Consider the following 14,349-nt stretch of genomic DNA (forward strand, 5'->3'; position numbering starts at 1 on the left):
AAAAAAAAAAAAAAAAAAAAAAAAAAAAAAGACTTTTTGAAATCACTGGGCTGAGGAAGGCTTTTAAAGTTTCCAGGCTGAGTCTGGGCTGCACTATAGACAAGGCTTCTGCCGATAATTAATTAGAGCTTTTACTTTTGAAATGTGGGAGTGGATGCCCAGGCCTCAGGTCAAGAGTAGCTCGACTCAGGAATTTGGAAATCTTCTTTTTTAGCAATGCTCAATGCTCCCTATTGCCCAGAGCAGTGGAGTGGTTTGAAAACTCTAGGGTGCAATGGAATCACCCAGAGAGTCTGTTAAACCATAGATGGCTGGGTCTCAACCCTGGAGATTCTGATCCAGTGGGTCTGGGGTTAGGCTCAAGAAATTGCATTTCTTTCTTTCTTTTTTGGCTGTGCCTGCAGCATGCAGAAGTTTGTGGGCCAGGGATGGAACCCATGCCACAGCAGGGACCCAGACCGCTGCAGTGACAATGCTGGATCCTTAACCCTCTGTGCCATAAGGGAACTTCAAGAATTTGCATTTCTAACTGACACCCAGGGAAGGCTGGTGCACACTTGGAGGTCAAGGCACACTTGGAGCATCGTTGCCTATAAGATAGAGGCCAGCCCGGAGTTCCCGTCGTGGCGCAGTGGTTAATGAATCTGACTAGGAACCATGAGGTTGCGGGTTTGATTCCTGCCCTTGCTCAGTGGGTTAACGATTCGGAGTTGCCGTGAGCTGTGGTGTAGGTCGCAGACGTGGCTCGGAACCTGCGTTGCTGTGGCTCTGGTGTAGGTTGGTGGCTACAGCTCCGATTAGACCCCTAGCCTGGGAAATTCCATATGCCGTGGGAGCGGCCCAAGAAAGAGCAAAAAGACAAAAAAAAAAAAAAAAGAGGCCAGCCTTCTTAGCTTGTCTCTACAGAACTGGGTCCCAATTACCTTTCAGCCTCATCATCCTTCCTTTCGATATTCCTGGCAAAGTAATTGTCTTTGCTGAATGCATGCATCTCTCCTTTGCTCACCATGCTCCACCTGACCAGACCGCCAGCCCCGTCTCTGTATGCCTAAGGCGCAGCTCAAATGCTGCCACTTCCAAAAAGCCTGGCTCAGCTTTTTCATCAAAGGTCACAGAAATCCCTCTGGGCGTACACAGTCTCGCCACGGTGCTGAGCACTTTTAACCTCTTCTTGTCATTTGAATCCAGGTCTCACCCCCTGAATCTGGACCACAGGCTCCAGAACAGGGAGCCCATCTTAACTGGGCACCCACACCACAGTCTACTCTCAGCACCTGCACAAGCCCTGGTCTGTCAGACCAACAATGCGAGCCGGTGCTCACGCACAAAGGAAGGTGAACGTTTAAGAAATACGCCAATGGGGAAAGGGGGAGAAGGATAAAGGAGGAATTTGGGATTAACAGATACATACTACTATATATAAAACAGATAAACAACAACCTGCTGTATAGCGCAAGGAACTATATTCGATACCTTGTAATAGCCTGTAATGGAAAAGAATCTAAATATACATATAAAAGAATCACTTTGCTCTATACCTAAAACATTGTAAATCAACTAAACTTTAACAAACATACATCCATCAGCTTATCTACTCTCGAGACAGACGGATTCTCTAAATGACTCTTTAAATTAGCACAAAGGACAGCACTTTAGCCCTTTCAGCCTATTCTTTAGGCAAATTTCCTTATTTTCTGTGAGCAGAGCGAGTGACATATATATCATTACGAGACATACATAACTACCACGTATGTCCATTACCAGAAGGCAGCAGGATGTAGCAATTAAGCGCTAGATCCAGGTTCGAATCCCAGCTCTACCTGATTAGCTGTGGTCCTTAAATGCTCTGCACGCCAGGCTCCCCACATTTAATGGGGATGATAACAGCACCTACTTCCTGTGGATGGGATATGGGTGCAGCGAGACCACTATTAACAATAACAACCATTATTTGCATTTACCGAGTGAGGACTATGTGGCTGGCGTCGGGCACCCATCATTGACTCCGATCTACATAAAATGCTTAGCACGCATCTAGCACAGCATAAGCATTCAAGAAATAGTAGTGATTCTCATCATTGCTCATTTTCCTGATTTCCATGCAAAGCATATATTATTATCCCCAGTTCCCAGCTGAGTATCTTGAAGCTCAGAGCAAGGAGCTTGCTCAACAAATACGAGCAGTTTTCACTTTGTAACAGTCAATCTTTATGACCACGTGAGAGGTAGGTATTATTCTCATTTGGGGAATGAGAACTCTGTGGTTTGAAGACGGAAACTCAAAACTGAAAGCCCAGGATTTGAACCTGACTTTCGGTCTAGAACTGGCTCGCCCTACCCCACCACCTGGAGAATTCTACCTGCTCTCCGTGCAGTCATTCATTCAGGCCTTTCTAATCCAGGTGAGAGAGAAGCAGTTTTCCCAATGTGTCAGAGAGGGTCACTGCACCTGCCTGTTTCAGCAGGCCTGCAGTCGTCCGACCCACAGGAAATTATTTCAATAATGGAGAAAATGGACCGTATATCAGAGGGCATATATCACAACTCCTCTCGCCTTGAACACCTCCAAAGGGCACCAAGGAAAGCCTGGGACTGACCGTGACCCCGAAGAAGTTGGTCTCATTCATGGCGTTGAGGATGATCTTGCCCAGAGTATGGTCCGTGTAGTTGAAGTCCTGGATCCTCTGGTGCCGGCTGCTGGCATGCAGCGTCTCCATGGCCCTCTGCAGCGTCTTGGCAATGACCCAGATGCCATCATAGGCGTATCCGTGGAACTTGCTGGGCCCCACGCCTGACCGCTTGTTGTTGTATTCTCGCTCGTACTGCTGTGGCGTCTGGAAAATGAGGAGGCCAGAGGGACACTGCGTTACAGCCAGCGGGGACATCAGGCATATGGGGCTGAGAACTGATATTCTCCAAAGCCAAATGTGAGCCAGGCATGGTCCGAGGCTCTTAATGCGCATTCTCTCATTTAATCTCCCCAACAACCTTGGAGGGTAGTATTGTTATTGTCCCTGTTTACAGATGACAAAACTGAGTGGGAAAGCCAACTGCCTAGGGCCAAGGGAGTGGCAGGGCTGATATCCAAACCCTGGCTATCTGTCAGGGCTTGGATGAAGGAATCATGCACCCTGACAGGCCTCCCCCTCACATCGCAGGGCCTGGAGCTAGAGTACCAGTGGAGGGCCACAGTCCATACGTCTGAATATTAAGGGATGGACAAACTGTTCAATAAAATATTTTCTATCTTTCCATCCTCATGTAAAGATGCATATCTCCCTAATGATCTGGAAGGCCAAGTTTGAATTCAGAAGTCTGGGGCCCTCCATGAAACCTGGTACCAGACCCTACATCTTTGTGTTTTTAAAGAAAAGCCCTTTCCCTTAGCCTCCCAGGCCTCCACTCAGGCTCAAAAGGCTGACTCCAGTGGTAAGATTGGGAAATACTGTTATAATGAAAAACTAGTTAAAATAATCTCCAGGAGTTCCCGTCGTGGCGCAGTGGTTAACGAATCCCACTAGGAACCATGAGGGTGTGGGTTCGGTCCCTGTCCTTGCTCAGTGGGTTAAGGATCCGGCGTTGCCGTGAGCTGTGGTGTAGGTTGCAGACACGGCTCGGATCCCGCATTGCTGTGGCTGTGGTGTAGGCCAGTGGCTACAGCTCCGATTAGACCCCTAGCCTGGGAATCTCCATATGCCGTGGAAGCGGCCCTAGAAAAGGCAAAAAAAGACAAAAAATAAAAAAATAAATTAAAAAAATAGTCTCCATTATGTTATGCCGTGCCTTGGCCCACGAACTTGTCCCTAATGTTTACTTTCTCGTTAGAGCTACATTGCACCTAGCGTTTTTTCTTGTCATTGACACACTCCCTAACATGCCCTCCCTGTGAGCAAGGGTCATTCCAGACAGAAGGTCAGGAATGATAACCCCGAAGACAGCCAGAAACTATCCCCGGAGCCACGAACGCTGGCCTTGATGAGTCTGAAATGATCTATGGATGAAGAATAATATAGACACCTTAATCAATAACCTGGTCTTCTAAGCCACACCTATAAAAGCCCTTGCTATCCCCTCTCAAGTCAGGACACAGTTATGAGGCACTAGCCTGCTGTGTCCTCCTTTGCCTGGCAAAGCAACAAAGCCATTCTTTCTCCTCCCCAAAACGCTGTCTCCAAGACTTAAATGGGGCCGGTGTACAGAGGCTGCATTTGCGGCTACACTCAGAGCTTCAGTCTGGACACAGCACCTCTGGGGGAGCTGAAGCTGCTCTGTGGCCCACACGTCCCCTTCTCTGCTTACCCAGCTCCACCTGCAGCCCAGCCAAGCTCAGGCCACACCTCCCGCCTCCAGCATCAGTATAGCCCCTTGACCACCTGAGAGGCTCAGTCCTCTCTAAAGATGTGGCTCCAGGCATTTGGGCAGGGGGTTCAGGGCATGGCCTTGCTGGGGGTGTGTGTGTGGGGGGAGCTCCAGGTGGGCAGGTTCCCATGGCCTTGTGGATTCTGAATGCCGGGGGGTCTGAGTGCGGTCCTCTTAGAGCACGGAGCCCAGGGTAGGTCCCAGTTGCCCAGATGTAAGGCCAGTTTTGACCTCTACATCATGCCCTTTCCTTTCATCTTCCATAACATAGCAGGGTCTGTGAATAACTCAACATTTAAAAAAAGAATTATTTTTCTCCCATTGAGTTGAATCTCATAAAATAATTTCATTGGTAATACTAACATTCTGATTGAGGCCACAAAGTACATGAAACCACCTTTTTACTTCCAGTCCCTGAGGCTTAAACATCCAAATGAATTCCGCTCCAGGGGAACCCATTACCCTCAGCCCTTCTGTGGGCCTTTTCTCAAATCACGTCTGAACTCCTCTGCCAGAAACATCATCAGAGCCCACGGCTTAGTCTTTGGAAAAATCCTCCTTGGGAACAAAGTGCACAAAGAAACCATCAACTCATTGTCAGTTTATACCAGGAAAGGCCCTTAGACCATCACATGTGCCCGCTAAATCTGCAGCTGGAGACACAGAGAGGTCTAGAGACTTGCCCAAGGTCACACAGCTTGTGTGTGTGTGTGTGTGTGTGTGTGTGTGTGTGTGTGTGTGTTTAGCTAGTCTGGTCCCATTCCATCTTTGCTGCTTCTCTCATGTTTGACTTTTGAGGTCATAACTGTCTTTTGAACCCCCCCTCCAAGTTATCTGGAATCAGTTCTGGTGCCCAAGGAAGGTGAGGAAGCTGAGCTGTCGAAGGCTGGGTTGTACCATGGCTGCAGTTTGAGTCTCTTGCCCTAGGTGTTTGTAGAGCCTCAGTTCAGCCAAGCTCCTCCAAATGTGGAACCTGCAGGTGAAGAATTCTGCCTGACCAAGTGTGAATAGTGTCCCAGCAACACATACACTGCCTCCTTTATCATTTGGGCTCCTGTGGGATGGCTCAGTTTTTCTCCATTTACGAACTACCTCAGAAATGCATCATGTCTAGCCATCACTATGCATCACTCAAAATACATGGTGGAGGCTCTTCAATTTCAAGAGATATTCAAGGAGACAGCACCTTCTCTAGCCCAGCCCAGCTCCTTCTCACAAGTAATCGCACCCCCCACCCTCCCGCCATCCTTCACCATCTCACTCCTCCTGGCATGAAATGGTCCATTATTACGCTCTCTCTCTTCCCTAAACCTTGTGGGTCCTTCGATCACACCAAGTTTGTTCACACCTCAGAGCTATGGCACTAGATGTTTCCTCTACCAGAAATCTTCCTCTGCTCTTCGTGTGATATGCTCAGCATCCAAATGTCAACATGCTCATTTCCCATGGATGCCTTCCCTGACCCACTCTTTCCCTCTCCCAGGCATAATCTAGCCACCATTTTTATCTCCTTCTTCTTCCTTTTTTTTTTTTTTTTTTGGTCTTTTTAGGGCTACACCTGTGGCTATGAAAGTTTCCAGGCTAGTGGTCAAATCAGAGCTGTGGCTGCTGGCCTACACCATAGCTTATGGCAATGCCAGATCCTTAACCCACCGAGCAAGGGCAGGGATTGAACCTGTGTCATGTCCTCATGGATACGAGTCGGGTTCATTACTGCTGAGCCACAGCGGGAACTCCATTTGATATAGTTTGTTGGGATATTTTTTTGGGGTGTGCAGAGAAGAAAAGGCTCAAGATCAGACTGTTTATTCAATTTGACACTGAGGCCAAAAAACAAGCCCCTATATATATACATTTGATATATACCACTTGTAAATTCCTATCTTTTCTACCAGTGGAAAACACTGGCAATGTGGCTGTTTACCTCCTTTCTGTGGGTAGAGTCCTAGGAGTGGGATGCCGGTGTAGCTTAGTCCTGAAAGGTGACCTCATTCCCACTGTCTTTGCAAGCACTGCGTCGAAGTCATTGCTACCACACTAGATCCCAGACCATTCATCACTGTTCCCAGGTGAAGCTGGCACCAATCTCCCTCAGGCAAAACAATGACAGCAGGAAGAAACACACGCACACTTGTCGGAGAAAAAGTAATAGCTGTTCTTAAAGCAGGTCTCCAATTATTCAGGGCAGAAGAATTTCTTCTATTATAAAGCTGACACTGAAAACTGATTGATTACTCATTCTCCGAGGTCAAGTTTATCATGAGACACTCAAAGTTTCTGAGAAAATAACTTTATACGGAGACTCCCAATTACTGACAGGTTGTGCTCCACATATTTTTGAAAGGCAGTTGTTGGAACTTGGAACATATTTTTCCACAGAAACTATGTTATAAATAGTGGTTAGGTTCCCAGGCTAGCCCACACATGCTTGCTGCCCTACAGCGTGACTAAACTTTATAGGTCTGTCATCCCCACAAAACCAAGCCAAGTCCTGCTTTTTGGGAGAGGGGATTCTCGCGGACAGAAGAGAGGAGGAGGAAACCTCCCCTTTCGTGCCTTCAACTGTACCCCCACCCCTCGCCCCAGCAACAAAATGAGCAGAGTTTCTCTCCAGCATCCCTTGTTGGATGTTGGAACCACAGTCTCATGCAGCAGGTACACGAGAGGGCAGTCCACTGGTTTCTATACACCGATTTATAGGTCACTTGGGGAGCTTGTTAAAATGCAGATGCCAGGACCCTACATTTTGTTTTCGTACATATGTGAGATAACTTAGGCATCTGAACTTTTAAAAAATCTTCTAAGATTTCAGGATATATAAATTGGTTACCACTGATTAAGCCTCTCTTACAATGTGACTATTGGATCTTCTCAATAGCAATTTCCAGGTGTCCGCTGAGCGCCCCCCCCCCTTTTTGTCTTTTTGCCTTTTCTAGGGTTGCACTCACGGCATATGGAGGTTCCCAGGCTAGGGGTCTAATTGGAGCTGTAGCCACCAGCCTACGCCAGAGCCACAGCAATGCGGGATCCAAGCGTGACTGCAACCTACACCACAGCTCACGGCAACGCCGGATCCTTAACCCACTGAACAAGGCCAGGGATCCAACCCGCAACCTCATCGTTCCTATTCGGATTCGTTAACCACTGAGCCATAACGGGAACTCCTGCTGAGCCCCTTTTGAGAATCTTCCTGTGCTGGGAAGGTCACTATGCCTTCAGAGAGAGCTTTTCAACCTAAGGAGTGCCTGACATCTATGACACTAGTCTTCCAGATATAGAAGTTACACTTATCTCTCTGTAACTTGCTCTGTCTTTCTGTGGAGCTGCAATGAACACATCTGCTCCCTTTTATCCAAAACAGTCACTCAAAGAGCTGAAGTCAGTGACATGTTTATCCTGTACCCAATGCACTATTCTTCACTTTTTAAGTGAAACAGTCTTAGTTAAGTCTTCCCTTCTGGGGAGTTCCCACTGTAGCTCAGCAGAAATGAACCTGACTAATATCCATGAGGATGTGGGTTTGATCCCTGGCCTGGCTCAGTGGGATAAGGATCTGGGGTTGCTGTGAGCTGTGGTGTAGGTCACCAACAAGGCTCAGATCTCACGTTTCTGTGGCTGTGGTGTAGGCCGGCAGCTGTAGCTCCAATTCGACCCCTAACCTGGGAAATTCCATATGCCTCAGGAACAGCCCTAAAAAGACAAAAAAAAAAAAAAAAAAAAAAAAAAAAAAGAAAAGAAAAAAAAAAAAAAAGACTTCTGCTCTATGGTGAAATAAGTTCTATCAGACTTAAGCTCCCATGAAGAACATTCAGGAAAGCAGAATAAAATGTAAAAATAGCTATCCAAAGGTATCAGAGAGCAACTAGGACACCTAGGGCTTGAGTAACCAAGATCCTGGAGAAAAGAGAAATGTTTTGAGAAGAGTCCAACATTCTTTGCTGCTTCCCCTTGAGGCATATGCTGATTTGTAAGTATGAAGCCCAACTGCAGGAACAGAAGACACTGGATCAGAGTTTTCAGCAGTTCCTCAGAGATGGGAAGACAAAAAAGTATACTTCAGGGTTATGAGAGTAACAAGGCTTGTAGGACCAGAGGAAAAGGAACCATAGAATACCAGCATGCAAATTGACATTTGCACTTGAAATATCTGGTGATAACTAAACTGCATAAAGCAAGAGGCTGAGAAGCCAGGCAAAAAGTGGTAGCTAAGGGGCTAAGAAAATAAGCAGATGTGTTTGGAGTCTCATGGCATTAGGAAAACAAAGATGAGAATCTGGGGCCAGTAAACACCCCAGGATTTTAGTTTAGAATGCTAAAGGTCAAATAGGAATAAGGGCAAATGAAACAGACCAGGCTTTATGCAAACTAAAACTAAGCCTGGAATCATCTTAATTCTTGGTTGGATTAAGGTGATCTGTCTCTATTCTGTTTTCCTGAAGAGAAATAAATCTCTGAGGATAGATAATACCATCTGTAGCCTCTTTAATTTTTCATATCCAATTAAATTAATCAAATATACTAGGTACACCAGGTGATAAGATCAGATTAAAAAGAAAGGAGGGGAGGAAGGAAGGAACAGAGAAAGAAAGGAAGGAAAGAAGAAAAATAGGCAATAGAAGATGACCTGTGGGTGATCCAAATCTTGAAGGTATTAGACATGGACTTTAATAATATTATGTTTATATGTTCAAGAAAATATATAAAAGATACAAAATATCACCAGAAAACTGGAAACTACTAAAAAAAAAGGATAGGGAGTTCCTGTCGTGGCGCAGTGGTTAACGAATCCGACTAGGAACCATGACGTTGCGGATTCCGTCCCTGGCCTTGCTCAGTGGGTTAACGATCTGGTGTTGCTGTGAGCTGTGGTGTAGGTTGCAGACATGGCTCGGACCCCACGTTGCTGTGGCTCTGGCGTAGGCCAGTGGCTACAGCTCCAATTCAACCCCTAGCCTGGGAATCTCCATATGCCCCAGAAGTGGCCCGAAGAAATAGCAAAAAGACAAAAAAAAAAAAAAAAAAAAAAAAGGATAAAGTGAAAATTCTAAAAAATTTTAAAATACAACTAAAACTAAGGATTCAGTAGATGGACGAACATCAGTGTATATTAGACACAACAGAAAATAGGTTAGTGAACTGGAAGAAAGGTTAGTAGGAAAGAGTCAGACTGAGGGATCTGGAGAAAAAAGGGATAGAAAATAAATGAACATATGAAATATATGGAATGTGTTAAAATTGTATAGCACATGTACAATTGGTGTCCTGAATGTGAGGAAAGACAGAATAGGCAAAAGCAATATTTAAGGGATATTATCCTAGAATTTCCCCAAAGACACATCAATCCATGAGTTCATGAGTTGTATAAATCTCTGTAAACTCCAATCAAGATAAACCTGAATAAGACCTCACTTTAGCTCAGCATGGTAAAACTACCAAAGACTCAAAGAAAAAAAAATCTGAAAAGAAGCTAGAGGGGGGAAAAAGGGATGCATTACCTTTGAAAGAGCAACGATAACTCTGATGGCTAACTTAGCAGAAACAATAGATGCCAGAAGACAATGAAATGACATTTCAAGTGCTAAAAGAAAGTAACAGATCATCAAGAATGCTTACCTAGTTAATATAGCTCTCAAAATTAAAGGTGAAAGAAATAAAATTTCAAACAATCAGAAACTGAGAGAATTTCCTCCAGATAATTTTACAGCAAATCTAGAAAAGAAAGACCAAGAAGAGTTCTTTGGGCGGAAAGAAAATGATCATAAACAGAACAAATTAGAGGAATGGAAAGTATAAATGTGAGTAGACCTAAATGAAACATGACATCAGGACCAAGGATGCCCAAAAAAATCTTACAGAAGAACAAAGATGAGGGACTTAACACTATTAGGCATCATGTCTTATTATAAAGGTTCAATTATTAAGACAGTGTGGTATTGGTTAAAGGATAGGCAAACAGACCAATGGGAGAGAACAGAAAGTCCAGAAACAGATCCACACCATACACACTCAATTTACGACAAAGGTGACACTATGTCATGGTGGGGGTGTAGGGAGGGTTTTCAATAAATGGTTCTGAATCAACTAGTTATCCACCTGAAAAAAAAAACTTAATCTTGATTTTACCTCAGACCTTACATAAAATCCATTACACATGAATTCTCTATCGAAATGTGAAAGGGAAAACAACTTCTAAAAGACAGGATAGAAAAACAGCTTCATGAACTTGGGTGGGCAAAGATGCTTAAACAAGACACAAATAATATAAATAATACATAAAACTGTCTAAGAATTCATATCCAGAAAACAAAAAGATCTTCTACAAATCAATGAGAAACAGGCAGAGAATCCAAGTCGAAAAATGGGCAAAAGACTTGAATGAGCAGTTTATAAAAGAAGATATCAAAGTGGCCAATGATGATATGAAAAGATTCATAACTTCATTAGTCATAAGAAAAATGTAAATTAAAACAAAAATGAGATACCACTACAGACCCACTAGATAGGCTAAAATTAAAAGGCTGACAACGCCAAATGCTGGGGAGCACACGAACCAACTGATACTCTCAATCACTACCAGTGGGAGTGTAAATTGGTACAACCACTTTAGAAATCTGTTTGGCAGTGTCTACTAAAGTTGAACATATGCATTCCCTGTGACTCAGAAATTCCACCCTGAAGTATGCACCCAATAGTAATGTGCACATATATTCACTAAAATGCATTAAATACCTAGAAATAAATCAAATAAAATACAGGTAAGAATTCCACATGGAAAATTACAAAACATTTCTGAGAGAAACTGAATGGATTGGAAGATTCTATACTACGAGATGTCAGTTTTTCCTAAATCATTCTACGGATTTAGTAAAATCCCAACAACAAACCAGAGCAGATTTGTGTCTATAAACTGACTCACCACTCCTTTCTTTCACCCCCAAGGCTTCTGTGCTGATGAAGAAAACTACAATTTGTTGAACACCTATTGTGTGCTTGGCACTTGGTAAGATATTTTCCTCTGTATCACCTCATCTAATCTTTCTAAATCTGTGAATGAGATATTATTACTCCAGTATAATGAGAAACAATTCCAGAAAGGTCAAATGACTTGTCCAATGTTACCGTATCACTATTGATTAGGTTTGGCAGTATCTAACAGAAAAAAAAAATGATCAGTGACTTAAATGAGAGGGTTTCTTTCTCATGTAAAACATGTCCCTGGGTAGGTGGCAGGGTTGCTATCACAGCTCCACCGTGTAACCGGGGACCCAAGCTCTTATCTTTATGCTCTGCTACGTTAGAATGAAGTTTCCTTCCGAAGGTCATTTCTTGATCCAGGATGGCTGCTATAACTCCAGTCATCCCACCTATATTCCAGACGACACGGAGGAGGAAAAAGAAGGGAAAGCTCTCCCCTTAAAGGACCCTTTTAGAAGTCTTACATAATACGTCCCTTATATCTCACTGGCTAGACTTAGAATCCTGGCTGTACCTAGCTACACAGGAGGCTAGGAAATGCACATTTTCAGATAGGTGGCAACAGACACAGTTAGAAACCAAAGTTATGTTACTGAGGAGAAAGACAGACTATAGGTGTTAGTATGAACAACTATCCATCTTCCAGAGTCATCCAGCTGGGAAGTGGAGGGGCCAAGATTTAAATCTAGCCAGTGCCAATAGGTCACCACATCCTTCCTTCTGAGCTCAGATTCCTTTGCCAAACTGCCTGTCTCCCAGGGACATGAATACCTAGGGAAGCAGAAGGGAACAGCAGCTTTGTGGGGATGGTGGGGGCAGAGGTAGCAGCATTGTAAAGCTTGACTCCCTGGGGAGCACCCCTACTTTTCCATGGCACCTTCCCTTCCTCCCCTCTAGAACCCAGAACTTCCCTAAAAGTCCCAAGTTCTTGGTTATGGAGTTTCCACTGCAGTGACAATGAGACAGGTGCAGCTTTTCCCAGGTCATCGCTCTAAGCGGAGGATTCACTAGATTTATGTTTCTTCTCGTTCTGCTGTATTGCATAAACAGTTGTAGGTGGTCACAGAAGCTCCTTGCCAGAAAACATTACAAAACTCTTCCAAAGAATGAACTTGTGCCTTTGATGGAAGGCTGGGGCCACCTCTGAGGTCCCCACTGATCCCAGAGTACTGTGAACATCTCCATCTGGTGCCTTGGCCCATCTCTGTGTCTCAGCAGGGGACGGCAGCAGGAAAGAATGTCCTTATTGGAGAGGTTGAGCCATCACTGGAATTTTACACCAGAGCTGTAAATGCTCACAGTGGAAATAAACCCAGTGGGATGTCGAAAAGTGAAAGCTGATACTGAAAACCGTCAATGTCAACAGAGTCACTTTGGGGGAATAGAGTGGTGATGGGGAACCCTAACAAGGAGAAAGAGCTGTTTGGGTCAAAGCAAGTCCCCAGAAGCTATTTACATGAGGATCTGGAAAACAGAGATCTGCATGTGCTCAGGGATGCCCAAAGGCCTGCACTTGTCCTATCAACGGGAAGGGACTGATGAACCTGCTCGGAAGCAGGCCATGACCTTGATATTCTTCCTAACGGAAATCTCCAGGACACCCACGAGCAAGCTGGAGATGGCTCGGCAACAGAGACAGGCGTATAGAAGAGGGAATGGGGACAATGCATTCCAAGAGTTCCACCTGATTCTGGGACTTTATTGGGAGTCACCTTTATCCTGTGGATGCCAGGGTTTAACACTATAACCGTATCCCACAACTTGCTGTAATGACCCAACACCATACTGACACAGAGACAGGATTTTGCTGTGAAAGGATGCTGGGAATTATATGGTCTGAATCCCTCATTTTCAGTTGAAGAGACTGAGGCCCAGGGAGGGTGAGTGGGCAATACCAGGATCTGTAGGAGTTCTTCTGATTACCAGACCCATGCTGTCCTGTCCTGCTTAGGAACAGGCCCCCTAAGACATCACAGAAAGGGCTGATCAGGATGCATTCTGTCCCTAAGCATGTCACAAGCCTTGAGGGAGAACATGGTAGAGGGGAAGGGGCTCTACCCCCTCAGAGAGGAGGGACTTAGTCGTCCTGGCTTCGAGTCCTAGATTTGTCCCTGACCTGCTGAGTAACCTAAGGAAAGATGTGTTCCTGTCATTATGTGACTCAACTCAGTTCACCTTAATCTTGGCCTTGTGGATCCTATCTTTATGAAAATTTTGATATTTTGTTCATCATGGATTTTTCCATTGAGGTCTTTGGCACCCCTGTAAATTTCTCCCTTCGACCCAGCCCTGGACCTGTGAATTACAACTGGAAGGATGGGCCCTTTATGGACAAGGGATGCTTCTGGGGATATAGTGACAGCCAACGGAATGTGTGGGGGCCCAGAGGGACCTATGGGATAAATTAAGGGAGAAGTAGTGAGTCCTGTGCTACTGGGAGGACCTGAGAGTCTGATGGGAGGCTGGTCTACACAATTGCCAGGAGAGCCCTCTGACCCTTTGATTCCAAGAGGCAAAGAGGCTGCAGATTTCCCTGTGTAACTTCAATCACCTTTTGACCTTGAGATTATGTAAGAAATGCTGCCTCATGTCTCAAAGACTGTGGGACAAGGATGGGGTCACCTGGAATTTCGGAAGGCGCCCCAAGCTGGGAGCCTGCCTGGATCTGCTCTAATGGCGCTGCTCTCTCCTGGGAGGCCCAGGAGTGGGTGGCCCACACGGTGGGGTAAAGTGAGCAGCCCTAGGAACAGCCCCGGGGTGTCCCATTCATGGGCACGGTGATGGAAGAGGGGGGAGTCAACCTCCGCACCAGCCCTGAATTTAAAAATTTTAAATAAACAATGAAAGTCAGTAACTTGGGAGATGTTATAAAGTCAAAACATTTACTCCACAAAACCACTGCAAAAAATGATCTTTCCCAAATGCCTTTGTGCGCACATCTTGCATCCGAGCGTGGCTCGCCCATCCTGGGTGACATTCATGCTCCGTGGAAAGACATCTGAGGCCCTGAGGGCA

General features: G+C 45.1%; 1 protein-coding gene across 1 annotated transcript in view; it reads right to left on the reverse strand.

Annotated features, from left to right (window-relative positions):
* GABBR2 (gamma-aminobutyric acid type B receptor subunit 2) overlaps window positions 1-14,349 on the reverse strand; it is a 388,449-nt gene that overhangs the window by 157,590 nt on the left and 216,510 nt on the right. The window contains exon 7 of the mRNA XM_021066509.1: window positions 2,598-2,834. Coding sequence (XP_020922168.1) covers window positions 2,598-2,834 — 237 coding nt within the window. The remainder of the gene's footprint in view (window positions 1-2,597; window positions 2,835-14,349) is intronic.

Source organism: Sus scrofa, chromosome 1 (assembly GCF_000003025.6).
Source record: "Sus scrofa isolate TJ Tabasco breed Duroc chromosome 1, Sscrofa11.1, whole genome shotgun sequence".
NCBI classification, from domain to species: Eukaryota; Metazoa; Chordata; class Mammalia; order Artiodactyla; family Suidae; genus Sus; species Sus scrofa.